Below are 20,058 nucleotides of genomic sequence, written 5' to 3' on the forward strand. Positions count from 1 at the left end.
CCGTTGAACATTTAGAGACCACAAGTTCCTGTTTGTATAAGTTTAGTAGGACTGCTCACATTTGTTTTGTAAATGTTGGTTGTTAAAAGGTCATGCCCTATGTAGAACGGCTGGAGATGTTGAGAAGTAGTTGTTCCCTATATGGTGTAACAGGAAGTGTCACACACTCATATGCTATTTTTGTGTGAACTGCTTTTGCTTAATAAAAGGACTGTGGAGGGGAGACTGGGGTCTAAAGTCCACTGACTTTGGGTGAGGAACTTACAACTCTGAGACCCCAACCTGGCTTCCCTTGCAAGTTATTAAATCCCAGTCCTTTAGTATTCTTTATACAGCCAAGAAAGACACGGCTCAAAAGTGGTCTTTTTACTTTAAAAATGATCTTTATTTTACGTATCCGGGATATGGAGACCTGAACACAAAACACACAACCCCAGGTCTGAAGCACAAAAGGAAGCCTAGTTGTTTATATACTTGCTCTGCGTCACACCCCACACAAGTTTTGATCAAACAGCCTAGTTGGTTTCACTTTCTGGTCCTATGCTCTGCAAAAGTATGCAGTTTCCTGTCAGCACTTTTGGCACAGAGTGTTCTCACAGTTGGGCCTTTCTTATAAAGCAATATAATCAGCATATAAGCATTTAATATTATAAATTTAAACCTCAACAAAGTAAAACCAGTTGAGCTCTTAGTGTCTTGCTTTGTTCGCAGTGATTGGTCTATGAGACAGCGAAGGCTGTGAGTTTAGATCTAACAGTTGGGTTTTACTCTGACTGTATTATTGTAGGGTCTACCCTACTTACAATATAAAGTGCCTTGAGGTGACTGTTGTTATGATTTGGAGCTATATAAATAAAACTGAATTGAAATTAAATTTAATTGAAAGGAATGTCAAACGCATTCAGCTCATTGGTGAAGGCAGATTTGATCGGCATAGGGTCCCTGGTTTTATAATCTGTGATTGTGCATAGTCCATGCCAAATGCTCTGTGTGTCTCTAGTAGAAGCAAGACCCCATGCGCTCCTGATACCGGTGTTTGGCATCCCTCACCACATGCTGCGCGCCGTATGAAGCAGCTTTGTAGGCGCTCATATCCCGAGTGGCAAGACCGGCTGTGTAAGTGGCAGTCTTGGTGTTCCCTGCAGCACGGATCGACACAATAAAACTATCAAGAAGAAAAGAAGAAGCTAGTTTGGCGAACTGAAGTTTGAACCTGCTGTCTGTTGCAGTTAGGAATAAAAGGTTCTAAAGTTGATTGCATGATCGTGTTACATACTAATTTTATTAGTCCTTTATTTATCCAGTTAAAAAAAAATCTAATTGAGATTAAAAATCTCATTTCCAAGAGAGACCTGGCAGAGACCTAATACCTGATTAATAACAGGTGGAATTCAGCTGTATATTTCTGATGCTGGTAACCTCACAGTATTTTGATATGTATAAAAGAACAAATATTAAAACAATTTAAATAAACACAACACAGTTTTTTATCCATTGTTTATTCATTAACAGTTTAAATTATCTACAGAGCGAGTGTAATGATCATTATACGACCATCAGTCTTTGATCAGCAAACATTTTTTTCTATAATTTTTAATTTCATTTATCCTGTTGAGCATTTGTCCAAAGCAGGTATTAAAACCAGTAACTGGCCCCAGATTGAAGAGTTGGTGAAGCTAGGTGAAGAAGAGAGGTGATGCTCAGTGAGCAGCAGTGTGGCTTCATGCTGAGAAAGAGTACTATGTGATGTCATGCTGGCTTTGAGAATGTTGATGGAGAAGTTTAGAGAAGGTCAGAAGGAGCTTCACTGTGTCTTTGTGGATCACACAAAGCAGATGATTGGCTGCTAAGAGAGGAATTGGAGTACTGCATATTTGAGGGTGGTGCAGGACATGTATGAGGACAGGGTGTTTAAGGCGGGGGTGTGTACATCAGGGATCTGCTCTGAGACCCTCCTTGTTTGCAGTAGTGATGGACAGACTGACAGATGAGGTCCAGCAGGAATAGGGAGCAGGTAGAAGAGAGCCCGGAGGAGAAGAGGAAGACTTCAGAGAAGATTCATGAATATAGATGGTTGGTGCGGCAAGGGAGAATGCTTAGGACGGGAAGATTATCTGCTGTGTAGACCCCATATGAGTAAAGCTGAAAGAACAATTAGAACAAGACCAAGAGAAGTAAAAAAAAGAAATGTAGACAGAATCCATCCAGATTTTCTGTGAAGCTCTTTCTGTATTTTTTTGACAGCCTGCTTGTTTGTGTCACACTGCAGTAATCCCCCCTGAGTCTCATGGAAAAGAACATCAACCTGCAGCTTAATGTTTGGATACTTTTCAGCCAAGTTGCTTACTCCAGTTGAGTACTCGACATTTCGGGTGTGATGCATCAGAACCAAAATGATGGGTTTATCACTTGATGTCACTAAAGGAAAAACAGGAGAGATGAAACCAGGTTTATGTACTGCTTTTTTTTTTTAGCATATTCAGGTAAAAATATTGTTTCACTTAAAGTATAAACATTAGATGGTTTCTGCCCAAAATTTTATAAAAAACTAAGTCATCTTCTTGCTGGACCACTGACCGATATGTTTTTTGACTCTTTTAAGAACGGATATCTGCCCCCAACATTTAGACAGGCTAAAGAAAAATAAATTACCAGATAGGTGTGAATCATACAGGCTAATCAGCCTCATCAATGTCGACGCTAAATTTCTCTAAAGGTTTTTAGAGAGGAGACTGGATCACATTCTCCCATTGCTTATAAACCCTGATGAAACAAGCTTTATCCAAAATAGTTTCTCATTTACAAATATTAGATGATTATTAAATATTATACATATCTCGAATCAGACAAATTATAAAGCCTATGTTATATCTTTAGATGCTGAAAAGGCTTTTGGCAGGATCGAATGGACATACTTATTTAATATGTTAGAAAGATTTGGCTTAGGCAACAGTTTTATTGGATTGATTAAAACTATCTACAAACTTCAAGTAGCTTGTGTTATAGCTAATCATTAGCCTTTCCACTGCAAAGAGGTATGAGGAAACCTGTCCTTTGTCCACTCTCCTCTTTGCATTAGCACTTGAAACTCTAGCTGAGGCCATTCGCCAGTACCAAGATGTGCATGGTACAACAGTGGGTGGAGCAAATCATAACATAGCATTGTATGCTGACAATATTTTGTTGTTCCTATCAAAAGCAGAACTCTCAATATCAGTTATATATGAGTTCAGCTCATTATCTGGTTACAGAATTCATTTTGAGAAATCAGTGGTCTTGCCGCTGGGTGACCAGATTATCTCTTTGCCAGATATTTGTAATCCCTTTCAAGGGTCCTCCAGCAGCTTCACATACATTGGGCTAAAAATTCCACCAGTCCTTAAAGACTTATGGAAACTGAACTCATCCCCAGTTTTGATAAAAATGTAAAAAGATTTAGATAGATGGCAACAATTGCTGCTTTCTCTTATGGGGCCCATGAGCCTAATTAAAATGAATATTCTCCCGAGTTTAATATATGGATAACCCAGATAGTTTCTTGTGATATAGAAAAAACCTTTTCAACATTTTTCTGATGTGACAAGAAACCTAGATTAGTAATAAGAATTTAACAATTGCCTACAGATAGGGGGCATAGGGTTGCCAAATCTATAATTGGGCATGTCATAGCCGTTTTTTTATGGGAGTGGCTACATGCTTATTGCAATTCTTCTCCCACCTAGACTCTTGGTCTGCTTCACCTTCTTCTCTTTGGAGCCTAGTTGTCTGTGACAAAAATAAACTACTAAGAGAGATTAAGAATAACCCAATTATTTATAATACAATAAGAGTTTGGAGGGAAATGCGTAAAAGATTGGGTAGAGAAGACCGCACTTCATTTCTGACTCCTTTATTGAGAAACAAAGACTTTGTTCCAGGAATGTCTCGCAGTATGTTCAACATGTGGCATAACAACGGATTAATGGTAATTGGCGACTTGTTTCAAAACAACACACTGATGAACTTTCAGCAACTGCAGTCAAATTTTAACATCACTAGAAACCATTGTTTGGCTTTCTCCAGGTTCATAATTTTATTTATTCCAAAATTTCTTCAGAAATAGTTTTAGAGACTTAGAGCTTTTTATTGTCATTGTGCAGTTTCTTGCAAAGCGAAATTGGGTAATTGGGTTTTATATGATGAATTGGAGATATTTCTTATTAAGCGAAAAGACAGAACTCATTTTCTTTCTGCCTTTTCTTTACTTCCTTTTCTCTACTTTATACTTTCAGAAGCAGCACATTGCGTACTATTCATAAATGGGAGAGAGATCTTGACCCTTTAAGACCTACCATAGAACCAAGTCCGCCAGAGCTTATCTCTATATTTTTACATGCTGTAGTGCCATTTTGGGAGCATTTCAAGTTGCTATACATCAATACAACCATTATAGCCCAAATTTTAATAATATGTGTGCATTAAGTCCATAGTAACTACATAAATTGCAAAAAAGTGCAATAAACTACTTTTTTTTGTTGTAGTTTTTTTTTTTACATATAGTTCTAGTTAGAGAAATTTAAGAGGTTTATCCCTCAAAGCTGTAAATACAAAAAAGTTGCATAAAATATTTTCCAACCACAGGAATTTTTTTTCGAGTGTCTTCATAGTTTTATTTTTCAGATACACCAATTTTTATATACTGCAGCAAAAATGAAAGTAAATAGCATAATGCAATATTGCAAATAAAGAGCATGTGCATCTGTTAGGAGAATTTTGAGTTTTCATTATTGTTTCATTATTGTTGATCTTAATGAAAGGTTGCCGGTTCAAGCCCCGGCTTGGACAGTCTCTGTCGTTGTGTCCTTGGGCAAGACACTTCACCCGTTGCCTACTGGTTGTGGTCAAAGGGCCCGTTTGTTCCAGTGTCTGGCAGCCTCGCCTTTGTCAGTGCGCCCTTGGCTACAGTATAGCTTGCTATCACCAGTGTGTAAATGTGTATGTGAATGGGTGGATGACTGGTTGTGTAAAGCGCCTTTGCGTCCTTAGGAACTAGAAAAGCGCTATACAAATACAGGCCATTTACCATTTATCATGAAAGAATTGCTGCTATCTTAGGAGGAAATGAGGATCTCTTTCTCAGTGTTTGGTCCCCTCTGCTTATTGCCAAATGGTCTGTCCCAACTGTTGACGGGGTGGTGGTTGTTCTTAAGATGTCGTCCGGTAATTATGAAGTGAGAACAAAGGATGACAGTTCACTCTTGTAAAATATTTATTTTTTTCTAAATCTGTGGGTAACGGGTGTAAAATATTTTCTTTTCTTTTTTGTCTTGTTCTTTATTTTGTTTCTTTGTTCTCCTTCCAGAGTTTTTCTTCCTTTCTTATTTCCCCTATATGTGTATTTGTAAATGTATGTAATGACTTTAAATTATATGATTTCCTTTTTTCTTTTTTTCTTCTTGTTTGCCTTTTTATGCTTGTATGCTTATCCTGATAATGATTAAAAACTGTAAAAATTGAAGATCATTTTCTTTCAGTTTGATCACTTTTGGCACAAAAACGACTTATACATAACAGATCCCTGGAATTAGAATGAGAACAGCTGGAAGAACATCTCTACTAACAGAAGTCAGTACATCCTCCTTCAGAGAGTCAACTGGATGTACACAATCTAACATCTTTTCTTACCTTCCTCTCTGCTCAAGGCTGCTTCCCCATCTGATTGAATACGGGATGTGATTGGACAGAAGACCATGATGATGTTACATTCGTCCGGGTTAGTGATCTGCACTGCAGATGATGTTATCCACTTTTTGTTCTTCACTTGTTCCAGTATGGCTTCATCAGCACCAAAGGTAGAACCAGCAACGATAACATAAACCTTCACCTTGGGTTGCCACCAAGAGCATGATGACGAGGTTGGTTGGATATTTGCTGAGAGAGATTATTAGTTTTTTATTCATTCATTATTTATCACTGTTAATCTGCTGTACATTTAAGACTTAGAGGAACCTGGTAATAAATGCCTCACCTCTGACAATAGAATCTATAGCCTTTGGTAATTGTTTAGATGGTTTCCTTCCTGATAAGACATAGATTTTCTTAGACTGATCACAAAAAATAACATTTCATTCTGCAGCTGCAGCTGCAATTTTGATTTATTTTTACTTGTCTCTGTACCAAAATCATTAGTTCATTGTGAGTAGGTAGTTCATTTCTTCGCCAAATCTTTATCGAAAAAATCACACATATATAATTAATAACCTTTATATAATGATGCTATTTTTCGAAAATGTTAAAAACAGAACAGGAGATTTTCTTTTAACTCTACAAATATGAATAACTGTACATACGGTGAGAACATCCTGAAGTTGGAAAGTCTTCCGCCAGTTTTTTATATTCCATATCTCGAACCACCTGCATTTAAAACACATGATTACATGCATGTTAAATCAGAAACAAGCAGAAAGCACTTGCAACTATGCCTGCAGTATAGTGGAATACTTTCATTTGTTAGTTTTATTGGTGAAGTTTGAGAGACTCACGATGCTTGACCCTGACTAGTCCTTATTACTCAACCCTGAGTCCAAACTATGGAACAGTTAAACTCTAACTTTCCATGTTTCAGTTCCTTCCAAAGATGCTCAATAGGATTGAGGTCAGGGATCATAAAAGGCCACTTTAAAGTCCAATGTTTTCCTCTTAGCCATTCTTTGGTGTTTTTAGCTGTGTGTTTTGGGTCATTATCCTGTTGTAAGACCCATGACCTGCAACTGAGACCAAGCTTTCTGACACTGGCCAGCACATTTCTCTCTAGAATCCCTTGATAGTCTTGAGATTTCATTGTACCCTGCACAGATTTGAGACACCCTGTGCCAGATGCAGCAAAGCAGCCCCAGAACATAATCGAGCCTCCCCCATGTTTCACAGTTGGGAAAGTGTTCTTTTCCTGATATGCTTCATTTTTCCGTCTGTGAACACAGAGCTGATGTTCCTTGGCAAAGAGTTTAATTTTTGTCTGATCTGTCCACAGGACATTCTCCCAGAAGCTTTATGCCTTATCAACATGTATTTTGGCATATTCCAGTCTGGCTTTTTTATGGTTTGTTTTCAACAATGGTGTCCTCCCTTGTCGTCTCCGATATAGCCCACTTTGGCTCAAACAACGACGGGGTGGTGCAATCTGACACTGATGTTCCTTGAGCATGAAGTTCAGCTTGGATCTCTTTTGAAGTCGTTCTGGGCTCTTTTGTTACCATTCGGATTATCCGACTCTTTGATCTGTCATCAATTTTCCTCTTGCAGCCATGTCCAGGGAGGTTGACTACAGTCCCATGGATCTTAAATTTCTGAATAACATGTGAAAGTGTAGTCACAGGAACATCTAGCTGCTTGGAGATGGTCTTATAGCCTTTACCTTTAACATGCTTGTCTATGATTTTCTTTCTAATCTCCTGAGACAACTCTTTTCTTTGCTTCCTCTGGTTGACTGTGGTACACACCATGTTACCAAACAACACAGTGGCTACCTAATCACACAATTTGGATTAACGTGTCCCTTTAGTCACATTATTTTCATTCTTTTCTAGCGATACCATCATTTTTGTCCAGGCTTGTTTCATGCATTTTTTTTTTTAAATAATTCAGTTGAAGCATGGTTGAAAAGCCATGTCTGACATTCATTGGTTAGGATTTATAGAATTTTAATTTATTATTACTTTTGTCAGATTAAAGTTATTTATGTGATCATTGTGAGTTTTTCTTTCATTGACCAAAGGGTACCAACAATTTTTTCCACGTCTGTATTTTGGGATCTTCACGTTTTTTCTAAGGAGGAAACTAAAACTAACACAGATTTGCCAGTTCATGGGCCCAGCTATGAAGAGACTGTTCATGTTCACGAAGTAAATAAGATTGAGAATTTGCCTGCCAACTCTCCCATGGACTGTTTAATCCCTCTGCACAGTTACTTAGCATCTCTGTGTATCTATCATGCTACGAACTATTTTTCCAAGAAGCCAGGTTATCAGACTGTTTGTACTGGAGATGCTAGCCATGAGGCTCAGCTAAGCCCCTGTGGGACTGATACCCAGGCCAGGTTGGATCCAGAGGCTGGGGTAGAGGACTAAGTTTGCTCTGGAACCCCCGAAGAGCCTGTTGCAGCTTCCATGGGGGTCACTGGGCAGTTTATTCAGCCTGGAGGTTCAGGTGAACCACTCCAGCACTCTGCGGCTCCCACTCCACCATCAGTTTATGCCGAGTGCTATGGAGAGCCCGCCCAGCCGTCTGCGGTTGCCGCACCGCCACCTGCTTTGTCTCTCAGCCAGAGGTCTCCGCACCTACTGGCTGTGCTTCATCTCAGTTCGGCCGAGCCCGTCCAGCATCCTGCCACGCCAGCTGGAGGTTAAGCCAAGCCTGTCCAGCATCCTCCTACATCTGCTGCAACTTCACCACCTGCTGCGTCGGCTGATGGCTCTGGTGAGTTCATTCAGCTACCACCCACTCCATCATCTGCAACTTCCACGCTGTCATCTCCAGTGCAACCACCTGCTCCATCGCCTGTAGCCGCCATGCTGCCACTAGGTTCCTTGGCCGCTGGCCGTTAGCCAAGCTCTCCAAGTGTAGTCAGCCGTGCCCACTTCGCCACTGCAACTTGCCACCTGGCTGGCCCCCAATCTGCTCCGTTGCCACCGTTGGACTTGTGGCGGGCCCCCTGAACATTTCAACTATGGAGTGTTTATCCATAGTTCCTGAATGCAATTGAGGTTGTCAGTTGCATTTAGGGACCAGTTGATCAAATCCATAATTCGTCTTTTAGGTTTTAGAGAACAGACTGTGGGAGAGTATTCCAGGGAAAGAGAGAGAAAATACATAAGACAGGGACACAAGGCACTAAGCATGGAAGATAAGGGAAGGGAGAGGAGAAAAGTGCGACCGTCTTCGCAAAGAGTATACTGTCCATACTAGACATGAATGCAAATATGCAGGAAGTGCAGGCCGTGCAAATGCCTGAAGGCTCAGGGACAGCTTGGCAGAAAGCTGGCATGCAAAACCAGATGAGGTAGTACCAGAGGATGCACTGAACTCTGGCGGAGATACAGCTGGACCAGACAGCAGCATGACAGTTGTAGGTAGTTCAAATGGTGGTGGCATGGCAGCCGTAGATGATTGAGATGGTGGGTGGACCGGTAGTTAACCCTCTGGGGTCGCTGGACGCGCCGGCGCGTCAAAATCACATGACCAATTTAAGACGACACAGCTACAAGATGCAGCACGTCAGAGTCTCCATTTCAACTTGGGTCGAACGTGCGGACTTCAAACTACATACCAGTTTTTGAATTGTGTCGATGGACCACGTAAAACCAGAGTTATGATAAAAAATACACGCGGTGTTTTTTTCTGAACAAAACAGTGGTGTTTACAGCGGGAAGAACGGTAAAAACGGTGTTTTCTACAGACAGCGCTAGCAAACACTCTCCCTTTGAGAGTGAAAAAAGAAAAAGAAAAAACACCCCTTCCCTATTGGTGTTAGAGTTTACCATGTCAGCCAATCAAAAAATGATATGGCAACATGTGGCACTCGGTTGTTTAGGGAGAAGGGGAAGTTTTTAGGAGTGACACCCGCGAAGGAAAGCGGGCGAGTGAAAGAAAGAGAGAGAGCGATGGAGGGGGGTTGGCTCTGATGTTCTTTGGCAATTGGTCCATCAATCACAAGCTCATGTAAACTTCATTTTTAACTTAATATAAACCCAAATGACTGATTGAGCCCATCACCTCAACATTGACTTCATTTTTCCCATAAGGAAACTACATCCATGTTTTACACTGTCTGCAATGATGGCCAAAACAGTAAACAGTGCGTTTACAAACCTCATTTAACTGAGGCACCTCTCAATCTGCTAAACTAATGTTTTAATAGTCTGAGATCACAGGAAAGCTTCAATTCCTAAAATGTAAACACCACAAAAGAGACAGACTGATGGGCACTGCGTCGCTACCATAGGTGAGAAGTGAATAACTGCTCTACTCTCCTATAAAATCACATGAATGAAGTTAAAGAGTAACATGAAATGAGCAGATCTCTGCAGATAGATATGATCTGACAGCATGCACGTTCATATACAGCCAGTACAGAGGTGAAGGTGAGGACAGAAAGATTTACCTGCAGCCTTCAGAAGCTATGCTCTTCTACTTTTGTGGTTTTCCAACCGCTGATCTTTTTCTGTTCAAAGTTACTCAAATTATCTTCCTATACAAATAAACCTGACTCCACCCCCACACACGTCTACCACATGATTTACAGTAAATCCTGTACTTCTCAGCAGCACTGTTTACTTTCACTTTCAGTGTGTGTGTGTGTGTGAGAGAGAGAGAGTGTGTGTGAGTGTACATGTGTGTGTGAGCGTGTGTGTGTGTGAGTGAGTGTGTGTGAAAGAGTGTGTGTACATGTGTGTGTGTGTGTGTGTGTGTGTGTGTGAGGGAGAGAGAGAGAGAGAGATTTCCAGCGCTTATTCTCTGCCAATCACCACCTCAGCTGTTTGGGTAATATGCCCAAGCCCTCAGTCCCCTCAGTCCATCAGTCCCCCAGCCCCCCTTAACAGTGTGACGTGACAATTAAGTGCTACAATTCTTTTGTGTTTCATTCATTCCCACAGTCGCTCTGAAGCACTAATTCTCTTCTTTCGCCTTCAGATTTTCCCAGATAAACCCGTATCATTCCTCTCTGGTTAATTAATTTGCCTCTGTAAATAAAGTTTGCATTCATTTAAATTCTGTGTTTTTGAGGCTTCTCCTTGGGTTCACCCTTTGCCTCCAACTGATACTCTGTATTATTGTAGGGTCTTTGCCTTACAGTATAAAGTGCCTTGAGGCAACTGTTGTTGGGATTTGGTGTTGTGTAAATAAAATTGAACTGAAGAACTGGGAACATATGCAAATTCCACACAGGATGAACCCAGCTAGGCTTCAAACCAGGAAACCTCTTTCTGTGAGGTGGTAGTGCTAACCACTGTACCACTGTGCTACCCCAGTGAAGCAAGAAAACGATCAAACACTGTAAGCACAGACAAACAATGCTACACTCAACTGAAAGTGTTTACATACAGTTTATTATGTTTTAATTGTCCCATATCCTGAAAAAGTTGTGAAAATATAAGTCACTGGTACAGGCAGTTAAAGGAGATGTTTTAATCGTACCAGCATTCATGAAAATAGTCAATGTGTCAAATGTTAAATACAACTTTATCCAAAGACCATTCATAATAATAAGCCATGTCCCCAATCACAAATGTCAGACATGTCTCTCCACCTCATTCTCATATTTTGCTCTAATTCAGAACTGTGTTCTGAATTGTTGTGGAGGACATTAAAATGGAATATTGAACTCATATTGTAGGTGAATGGTGTTTCTCTGTTTTCTGTTATATCTGAGGGTAGGTGTGTTTTTTAGACAAGCTCACATGATCTCTTTTTCCATATATTATATTGTTAGACAGTGAAGAAGGGAGTAAAATTTGTAGTTTAAGCTGCAAAGCTTCCAAAATTAGACCTTTACAGTTTCTCAATGAAATCATCTCCAAAGTCAATAATGTATTTGAGCGCGCTCAGAATCAGTGTGTCAACATCCAGCTTCAAGTTGATTTCACTGTGGTAGTTCTTCACGGGAAAGATGCAGTTTACTGGGATTCCCACCTCTGAGCTGTACTCTTCCATCTGAGAATCAAAGAAACACTACATCATGTTCAGGGTTTCAATTCAATTCAATTCAATTTTTATTTATATAGCACCAATTCACAACAACAGTTGCCTCAAGGTGCTTCTGCTTTGTCATCATATTCCTGTACAGTCACAGATGCTCACCTTCTTCTTCAGGTATTTGCTCTTATACACATTCTTCAGGTCCTTTTCAGTTTCAGGACAAGCCTCATCAATTTTGGTAACTATCATCACATGAGGAATCCCTGCAGGTGAAAACATTTTGTCAACCATTGAAAATCTTTATGTTCCTGTTTCCTTTCTGCTGTTTGTTTCCTTATTCCTGCCTGTTTGAGACTTAAACATGCTAATCATTTTATTTTTAACCATGTTTGGAGACATGTGTGCCATTTCTTTGGAATTGTTGGTTTTGCATGAGTGTGTTTGAATAGCAGTATAAAGTCTCAAACTTGGTGGGCTTTTTATCCCATACCACAAACCTCTAGAGGTACTTCACATATTTATGTGAAAAAATGTCTAAGAAATCAATATCATGTGGTATTGAATAAGCTAACTAATATTTCACATAACTCAGGCCCAAATCTTGCAAACCATGAGGTTTACAGAGAGACTTATCGTTAATGCCACTGAAGAGCCACAGGAGAGACTACAAGCACAATATCATTATTGGAGATCCAGTGGAGATGGTGCAGTCCTTCAAGTATCTCTGTGTCCACATCTCCTCAGACCTGACATGGTCTTCCCACATTCAGGTCTAGTACAAAAAGGCTAGGCAGTGGCTGTACCACCTACGTCAACTCAAGAGTCTCTCCACTGATCCTCAGGACTTTCTATACCGGCACTGTGGATAGCATCCTCACACAGAACATCACATCCTGGTATGGGAACAGCTGTGTGAGGGATAAAAAAGCTCTTCAGAGAGTGATCTGTACAGCAGAACGCTGCTGCAGGGCTGCTCTCCCCTTCCTACAGGACATCTACACCAGGAGATGCTGGACTAGAGCAGCTAGGATATTGAAGGATCCGTCCCATCCCAGCAACACACTGTTCCAGCTTCTGAAATCAGGCACAAGGTCCCTCACCATCCAAGCAAAAACAGAGAGGCTCAAGAGGAGTTTTTATCCTCAGGCCATCTGTGTGCTGAATCACATACACAAAAGACCCATTACTATCAAATACTGTTCACAAATCTGTCTAAATCTGTGTTAGTGAGAACTTCTCGTTTGCCAAGATAATCCATCCTACCTCACAGCTGTGGCATGTCAACATGCTGATTAGACAGCATGAATATTGCAGAGGTGTGCCTTCGACTGCCCACAATAAAGGCCACACAGATTTCTGGACAATAACTGATAGTAATGGGTCCTTTGTGTATGTAGAAAATGTTTCAGCTCAAAATGGGAGCAAAAACAAAAGTGTTGCGTTTATATTTTTGTTCAGTGTATTTTATCTTTATTCATATAATGTACATAACTCACCCACTTGCTGCACATAATGTCCTCTATATATATACTCATTCACTGTATATAAAGTTCTGTCTCTCTCTTTTTTGCAGTTGAGCAGTGTATCAAGTCTGACTGCGTGTTATATCTGTCTGCGTGTTATATCTGTATAAACATGGACGTGACAAATAAAGAATCTTGAATCTTGAATGTATATCTTATTCACATAACTCCCACTTATTTTTAGGCCCCTGATTTATCACAGTCTTCAGTAAACTCAGAACATGCCATGTTTGGTCTGAACTTTGGCCAAATATTTGACTAAATATTTCACATCTTTTTCCACAATTGACCAAGAAATCTTTTCCTATACTTGCTATAACTCTTGGTTCTCTCCAGATTCGTGAGTGGAAAGCTCTGAGAGAACATGCTGATGAGCTCTTACCAAGGTCACTGGCCATCTGTCTGACTCTGTACATCTTCTTCAGAACTGAGTCCTTAATTTCTGACGCATTGGCAGAAAGCACACAGACCAGAACATGAACTTTATCTTCTGCCGAGGGGGTCGGGTTGTATTCGGGATGTTTTTCTGACAGTGGAGCCACTGGGTTGAACTAGAAAACCAGTAAAAAACATTAAAAAATAGCCAGGAGTTTTTCTGTCTCATGGATGTTTGAAGTTACAGATAAAAGCTGTTTATTCATCTTATTCATACTTTAATGTTTAAAGCAGTTAATTCATGAAGCTGTTAGAGTTTAACTGTACCACAGGACTCCTTCCAGTCTGTTACTGAAGGTAAGTACTATCACTAGTCTACTGAAAACTCCTAATGTACATAGATCACAGCTCTCACAGCTTGTCATTGAATGAAATAAAGAAAAGGCAGATGTACCAAGTGACCCTCCTTCACGTGTCCCTCCATGGCCAGTTTGATGTCATCAGGATGAACACCAGAGTCAGTCCCCTCCTCCAGACCCATGACATCATTGAAGACCACAGGGTAAACTGTAGCTGAGTTTCCTCTTCCTTCTTTTATTTTATGAGTTTGATACTAAATGAGAAACAGATTAGATGTTGGTTTCTTGACAGTGAAATCTATTGTTTCTCCCTCTGCAACAAAAGTAAAGGAACAGTTTGAAGAAGCAGTGAGCTGAAGCTTTGAAGTTTTCTTACCCTTGTAGTGAAACTTCTGTCAGAAGTCATTGCACTGGCTGCAGCAGGAATCGCAATTCTGCCTCGCAGGACACTGCTGACAGAGCTGATGAAACTGGACTTTCCAGATCCAACGGGCCCGTACAGAAGAACTCGGAGGTGTTTGACGCTGTTGTCTTCAGGCTTGTATTCCTGCACATACTGTAGCGCTTCCTGGTTATTTCTGTTCAAAAGAACAAAATAACATGATGTAATCTGGTTGTGGTGTGGTTTTTAGCTCAGCTGCAGGGGAGGGGTGGAGCAACGCTGCCAGCCATCATCTAATTGTGCCTCTCCTATTTCACACGGTAGCTAGCTGGGACAGAGGTGTCTGTTTTTCACTTATTCTGGAGACATATAAGGGAAGCAATGTTGGCGTGTTACAAAAAGTAAAGTGGGAAGCTGCAAAGCAAAGAAAAATTAAACCTGTTTGAACTACAATGAACTCTGTCAGCCTGCTCATGCGCTGGGATGTCTACAGTAGCATACAGTGTTCTCTAGGAATACAACATGAAGGCTTCAAGTTTTAATGGCTGCCTAGTAAAACATGCTATGCACTGCTGTGTGAAACCCCTGAGAGTTAATGCTGGAACACTTTTCTCTGTGCTGCATTGAAAGAGGATGAGGAGTAAGTGATATTATTAACTAGTCCTCAGCTGATTCCAGCTGCTCATTCTGCATTAACGATGTATTCAGTTATGTGTGAAAAGAAACTCACCCCCAAGAAACTGTTCTCCATGGTTCATCCAGAGCTAAGGGGAAGCCAAAAGAAAAAAGAGACAAATTAATTCATATTATTGTTGAGCGAGAATAATAAGAGTATTTTATCTGAATACTGTCAGAAATCATCTCACTCACCGAGAGAGGGTGCAGTCTCAACTTTAGGTGAGAGAAAAACATTAAGTCAACATTCTTGCATACAAACTCTGCATGTTAATGAAACTTATCCCAGCCATGAAAGTACTGCCCGCTTGCAAGCAGAAACACCCCCCCCCTTTCCTATTGGTGGAAAAATGTGCCATGTCAACATATCAAAAAATGATATTGCAACATGTGACATTTGGTTGCTTAGGAAGAGGAGGAAGTTTTAGGAGGCGGTGAGAGAGCAAAAGAGAGAGAGAGTTTTGAGAAGTGAGAGATTTGTGAGGTTTAGTGTGTTTGGAGTGTAGTTAGTGTGTTGTCTTGTGTTGTTAGTGTGTAGTGTAGTCCTTAGTTTTTTTGTGTTTGTCAGAACAATGAGGCGAGGGATGAAGAATGATACACCTGTTGTCAGGCCTGCTTCTTTGTCTTATAGTGGACAGAAATACTTTTGCAGTGGCACAGATAATTTGTTTGGCATCTTATTTGATGCCGAACACTTGATTGTTCTCCAAATAGTTTGAAATGGTTACAAAACCCTCCACCTTGCCTGCATTTTAGGGTAAATAACTGCATATAACTTTGTTGTTTGCAAAACTTGTGCCTAAGTTTTTAAAATATACAATTTATATTTGAATTTCAGTTATGAAAATCATTTGTTAAACATGTTTGTTGTTTTTTGTCTGATTTTAGATCAATCGTGCTAATACAGAATGTCAAAATAAAAAGTAACAGTAAACTGAGACATGTGAGGTTGTGCTGAAAATAAGGATACCTAACAAGGAAAGGTAAATAGATTTAAAGGTCAAACGTAGGGGTAAAATCAAAAGTAGTCAAAAACAACCAATTTTACCCTGGACTCCAGAGGGTTAAATGTTTTTTTAAAGTAATGCAACAGTTACTTTTCACAGTAAGTAGTTACTTTTTTAATATTGTAACTCAGTTACTAACTCAGTTACTCTTTTTGAAGAAATAACTAGTAACTAATTACTTTTTCAAAGTAACTTGTCCAACACTGCTCATGTATAGTGTCACGGTCCTGGGTCTGTGACTCAGTGTTTTGACTTTGTATTATTATTGTTAATCTGTGATTTCATGCCAGTTTACGATCACTAGTGTTTTGGTTTCTGTTTTGTATTTCGAGCATGCTAGTTAGGGATGGGAATAGATAAGATTTTCACGATTCCGATTCCATTTTCGATTCTGTTTAACGATTCGATTCTTTATCGATTCTCTTATTGATTCTTATTTTTAAAAAAGGAGAACACTAAGGTCGATTAGCTTAGAACTTTGTTTTATATATTCTCTTTGAACAAGATAGAAATTTAGGAGTAACATGGCCTTACAAACCCAACAGTGAGATCTTAAGAGATCCACAGCCTACGGCTCTTCGATGGGGTGTCAAAGGGTCCCCAGAAAAAAACAATTGTGAATGTAAAATATTAATAAAATAAATATTCTTCTGTAGCAGTAACAAAGTATAACATAAATTATTCTGTAGCAATTACTCAAGAATATCCAGTAACCTATAATTAAACACATTCACTTACTGAAAATCGGGGGCATCTGCTGTGGCAAATGGGTGCATGCCTTTGACCACAAACTTAGTCACTGCTCGGTGACATTCGTCTATCCTGGACTAAAAGGAGACAGTAACGGTAGACTGCAGCGAGAACTGCCAGCATCTGAGCCAGCCAGACTCTGTCTGTCTCTCTCATCATGGTCACCTAAATGCACAGTAATGGCAGGTTTTCTAATAAGGCAGATAGCGCTAACATAATAGGAAATGTTAGCTGATTATTTACCTGTCGTATTAACGGAAGAGGACGTGCAAACGTTACCGCTGCTGCTGGGTAAGTGAGATTCACTAGTCCGGAGCGGAATGAAAAACATGACATTCATTTAAGGTTATCACGTGTTTTGTGAGCAAATGCTTTTGCATATTCATAGTGTTTCCTCCTTTAAATGAAATATCTATTTTGCAAGTATTGCAAGTTGCCCTGTTGTCATCTGTTCTCGTAAAGTATGACCAAAGTTTTGAGTGTTTCAGCCACTTAGGCACCATGTTTCCTTCCAGGTAAATGACACTCCGCAACGTGGTGACGTCGAGGCGTCTGGAATCGGTAGGGGAATCGTTTGCAAAAATGACAAAAAATTCCAATTAATTGAAACAGTGAGAACCGGTTCTCAACAAGAACCGTTTTTTTTTATTCCCATCCCTAATGCTAGTTCTTCTTTACTCTATAAATTCTTGTTCTTAGGGTTTTTTCCTGTGTCCTCATGTTTAGTGTAGTGTTAGTTCAGTCTTCATGTTCATTATTTTGTTCCCCAGTCAGTCATGTCTCATATCACGCCTGTCTCTGTGCTCCATGTTCCCTTTGTTCACTGTCAAGTCTGTGCCTCTGTCGTGTGTCTAGTTTTTCTTCCCCTTGTCTTGTTATGTCCAATTACTCCCAGCTGTGTTCTCCTCCTGTGTCTCATTCCCTTGTTTTTCCCTTAGTGTATTTATGCCCTGTGTTTCTCTCTGTCAGTGTCACATCGTACCCTCTCAGTGCTTTGTATCTCCTCAGTGCTCCTTGTATTTTCCCTAGTTCTCAATCCCAGTTTAGGTTCCTAGTTTTCATGTTCCTAGTGTCTTGTGTGACAATCCAAACATAAGAGCCATGTGCTCTTATGTTCTGATTGTCTGTGCTACAGCAATAAAGCTGGCGTCCTAAGTTCACTCCTAGTTTCCTGTGATTCCTGCTGTTGGGTCGAATCCTGCCTGCCAAAAAGCATAACATGACATGTAGTTGGCTTACTGAAGGAAAGGGACACAGCACCATTATTAACTTATTGATTGAAGATTCAATAAACTGAGGAAAATTGATACTGTGAGCTCATTGGTCTTTTCACATACGAAGAACCTTAAAATGTTTAACTCCTACTTCCTTGTTTTCTACTGGCCTGTGTTTTTTGCATTTTTGAGTTTCTGAGCATCTTCTTACAGCAAGTGAAGCCGCCTCCTCTAGTTAATGTCTTTGTCTCAGAGTCCTGCATTTGGGTCCCGCATTACTGACCATACAGCCGTGTATGACATATAGTCAAACTCAGAGGTTCAAAATGCACAGATTTGCACTTTTCAGGTACAAAAAAGCTGATTTCATTTCTTTTAACCAGCCTAACTAAAGACAAATAAAAATGTCTTATAATCTGAATTCTATTTGTTTTTGTCAGTTTGCAAAATAAAAGTGAAACTGTATGTATATCATTGAGACTGAGAAAATGTCACTTTGTGCCAAAGGAGTTTGCAAAGAAACTTGTGCCACTTACCAGAAGAAGTACCCCCTGTAGAGAAAATGTCAGATGATCAAATGATTCAATTCAATTCAGTTTTATTTATACAGCACAACAGCTGGCTCAAGGGACTTTATATAGCAAGTTAAAGACCCTACAATAATCAGGCCCAACATGAACTGTCCTGACTGCTGTTTATAAAGCAACAATTACTCCAATTACAACAAATATATCCATAAATGTACAATGACATTAGTTTCACTTAATCATGGTGAAATGTCTGTGATAAACTGCAGATAGTTAAATACAGGAAGTACAGAGTTCAACTACCACTGCTGATGGTCTCAGCGATGCCACTGTCAGCAGCAGAAGACTCAGTACTGGAAAAAATCCACAAATGATGCCAAAAGCAAACTGATTTGACTCACCCATAGTCCTGTGGTAGCAGTTAAAACTTTAAACAGTGTCCTATGAAGGATAGCAAGAGAGTGGGGAGATAACTGTAAGTCCACACAATCACTCTCTATCTTACTCTCACACACACACACTTTCTCTAAAAGTGAAAGCAAGCAGTGCTGCTGAGAAGTACAGGATTTACTGTAAATCACGTGGTAGACAGGCTCCGGGAAAATATTTCTGTCCTCTCTCTAAACTGCTTTACTGAATGTATATGAACTGTTTTAATACATGCTGCTGATTTGGAAAACACACATGTTAACCCAGTGACAGTTGCAGTTCAGGAGCAGTCTCCTCAAGATAACCAAACATCATCACATTATTTTGTGTAAAATAAGCAAACATGCCCAATCTTGACCTCAGACACAGCCGTGCTGCTGATGCTTGTGTTCTCCTCAGAATGTTCAAATTTTTTCAGGAGGAAGTACAGGAGAAATATCTGTCATTTAAAAAGATTTATTTTGCTTCAGCAGTTGGAATTAAGTTACAATGCTGGACATCAATGTGAACACAGCCATCTGTCATCACACCAAGGATAACCCTGAATCGAGCCTTAAACTTTTATACCGCAGACCTGAGTGATGTTGCAGGAGTGTACCAATTTAAAAGATCCGAGAGGTATGAGGGCGCTAAGCCCCAATTAACAGAAAAGCCTTGGAGTAGTTCAAATCTTACCTGTCCAACCAATGTAGTCCCTTTTGTATTCGACACAGTGTTCAAGCCGACAGATAAGAATCCTGTGATCTATGGTATCAAAGACAGCAGTGAGGTCTAATAGTATGAAAATGGTAGAATCTCCCAAGTCAGTAAAAAACAAAAGGTCATTAAAAAACTTTTAAAAGAGCAGATTCAATGCTGTGGTGCGCTTTAAGACCAGACTGAAATATTTCACTAATGCCATTTTTATGTAGAAAGGTCTCGAGCTGAAGAAGGTCAACTTTCTCAAGGACTTTAGAAAGAAAGGGCACTCTAGAAATTGGTCTGTAGTTGGATAAAACTGATGGATCCAGGTCTTGCTTTTAAAGAAGAGGTTCCACCACAGCATGTTTAAAGTCGGCTGGGACACACCCAGACTTAAGCCTGCTAATGACAATGGTGTAAGGAGGAAGATATTTTTATTGCTATTTTTATAATCAGTATTACC

At 39.9% G+C, this 20,058-nt stretch overlaps 1 protein-coding gene across 1 annotated transcript; it reads right to left on the reverse strand.

The window, feature by feature from the left end:
- Window positions 1–11,526: 11,526 nt before the first annotated feature.
- On the reverse strand, window positions 11,527–18,890 carry LOC134622824 (interferon-induced protein 44-like). The gene is made up of 8 exons (XM_063468157.1): window positions 18,887–18,890; window positions 15,183–15,203; window positions 15,043–15,076; window positions 14,307–14,508; window positions 14,026–14,184; window positions 13,579–13,747; window positions 11,836–11,936; window positions 11,527–11,688 (listed from the first exon to the last, which is right to left on the reverse strand). The coding sequence occupies exons 1-8, from the start codon at window positions 18,888–18,890 to the stop codon at window positions 11,527–11,529; spliced, it is 852 nt and encodes a 283-aa protein (XP_063324227.1).
- Between the last annotated feature and the right edge of the window lie 1,168 nt (window positions 18,891–20,058).

Source organism: Pelmatolapia mariae, linkage group LG3_W, assembly GCF_036321145.2.
Source record: "Pelmatolapia mariae isolate MD_Pm_ZW linkage group LG3_W, Pm_UMD_F_2, whole genome shotgun sequence".
NCBI lineage: Eukaryota > Metazoa > Chordata > Actinopteri > Cichliformes > Cichlidae > Pelmatolapia > Pelmatolapia mariae.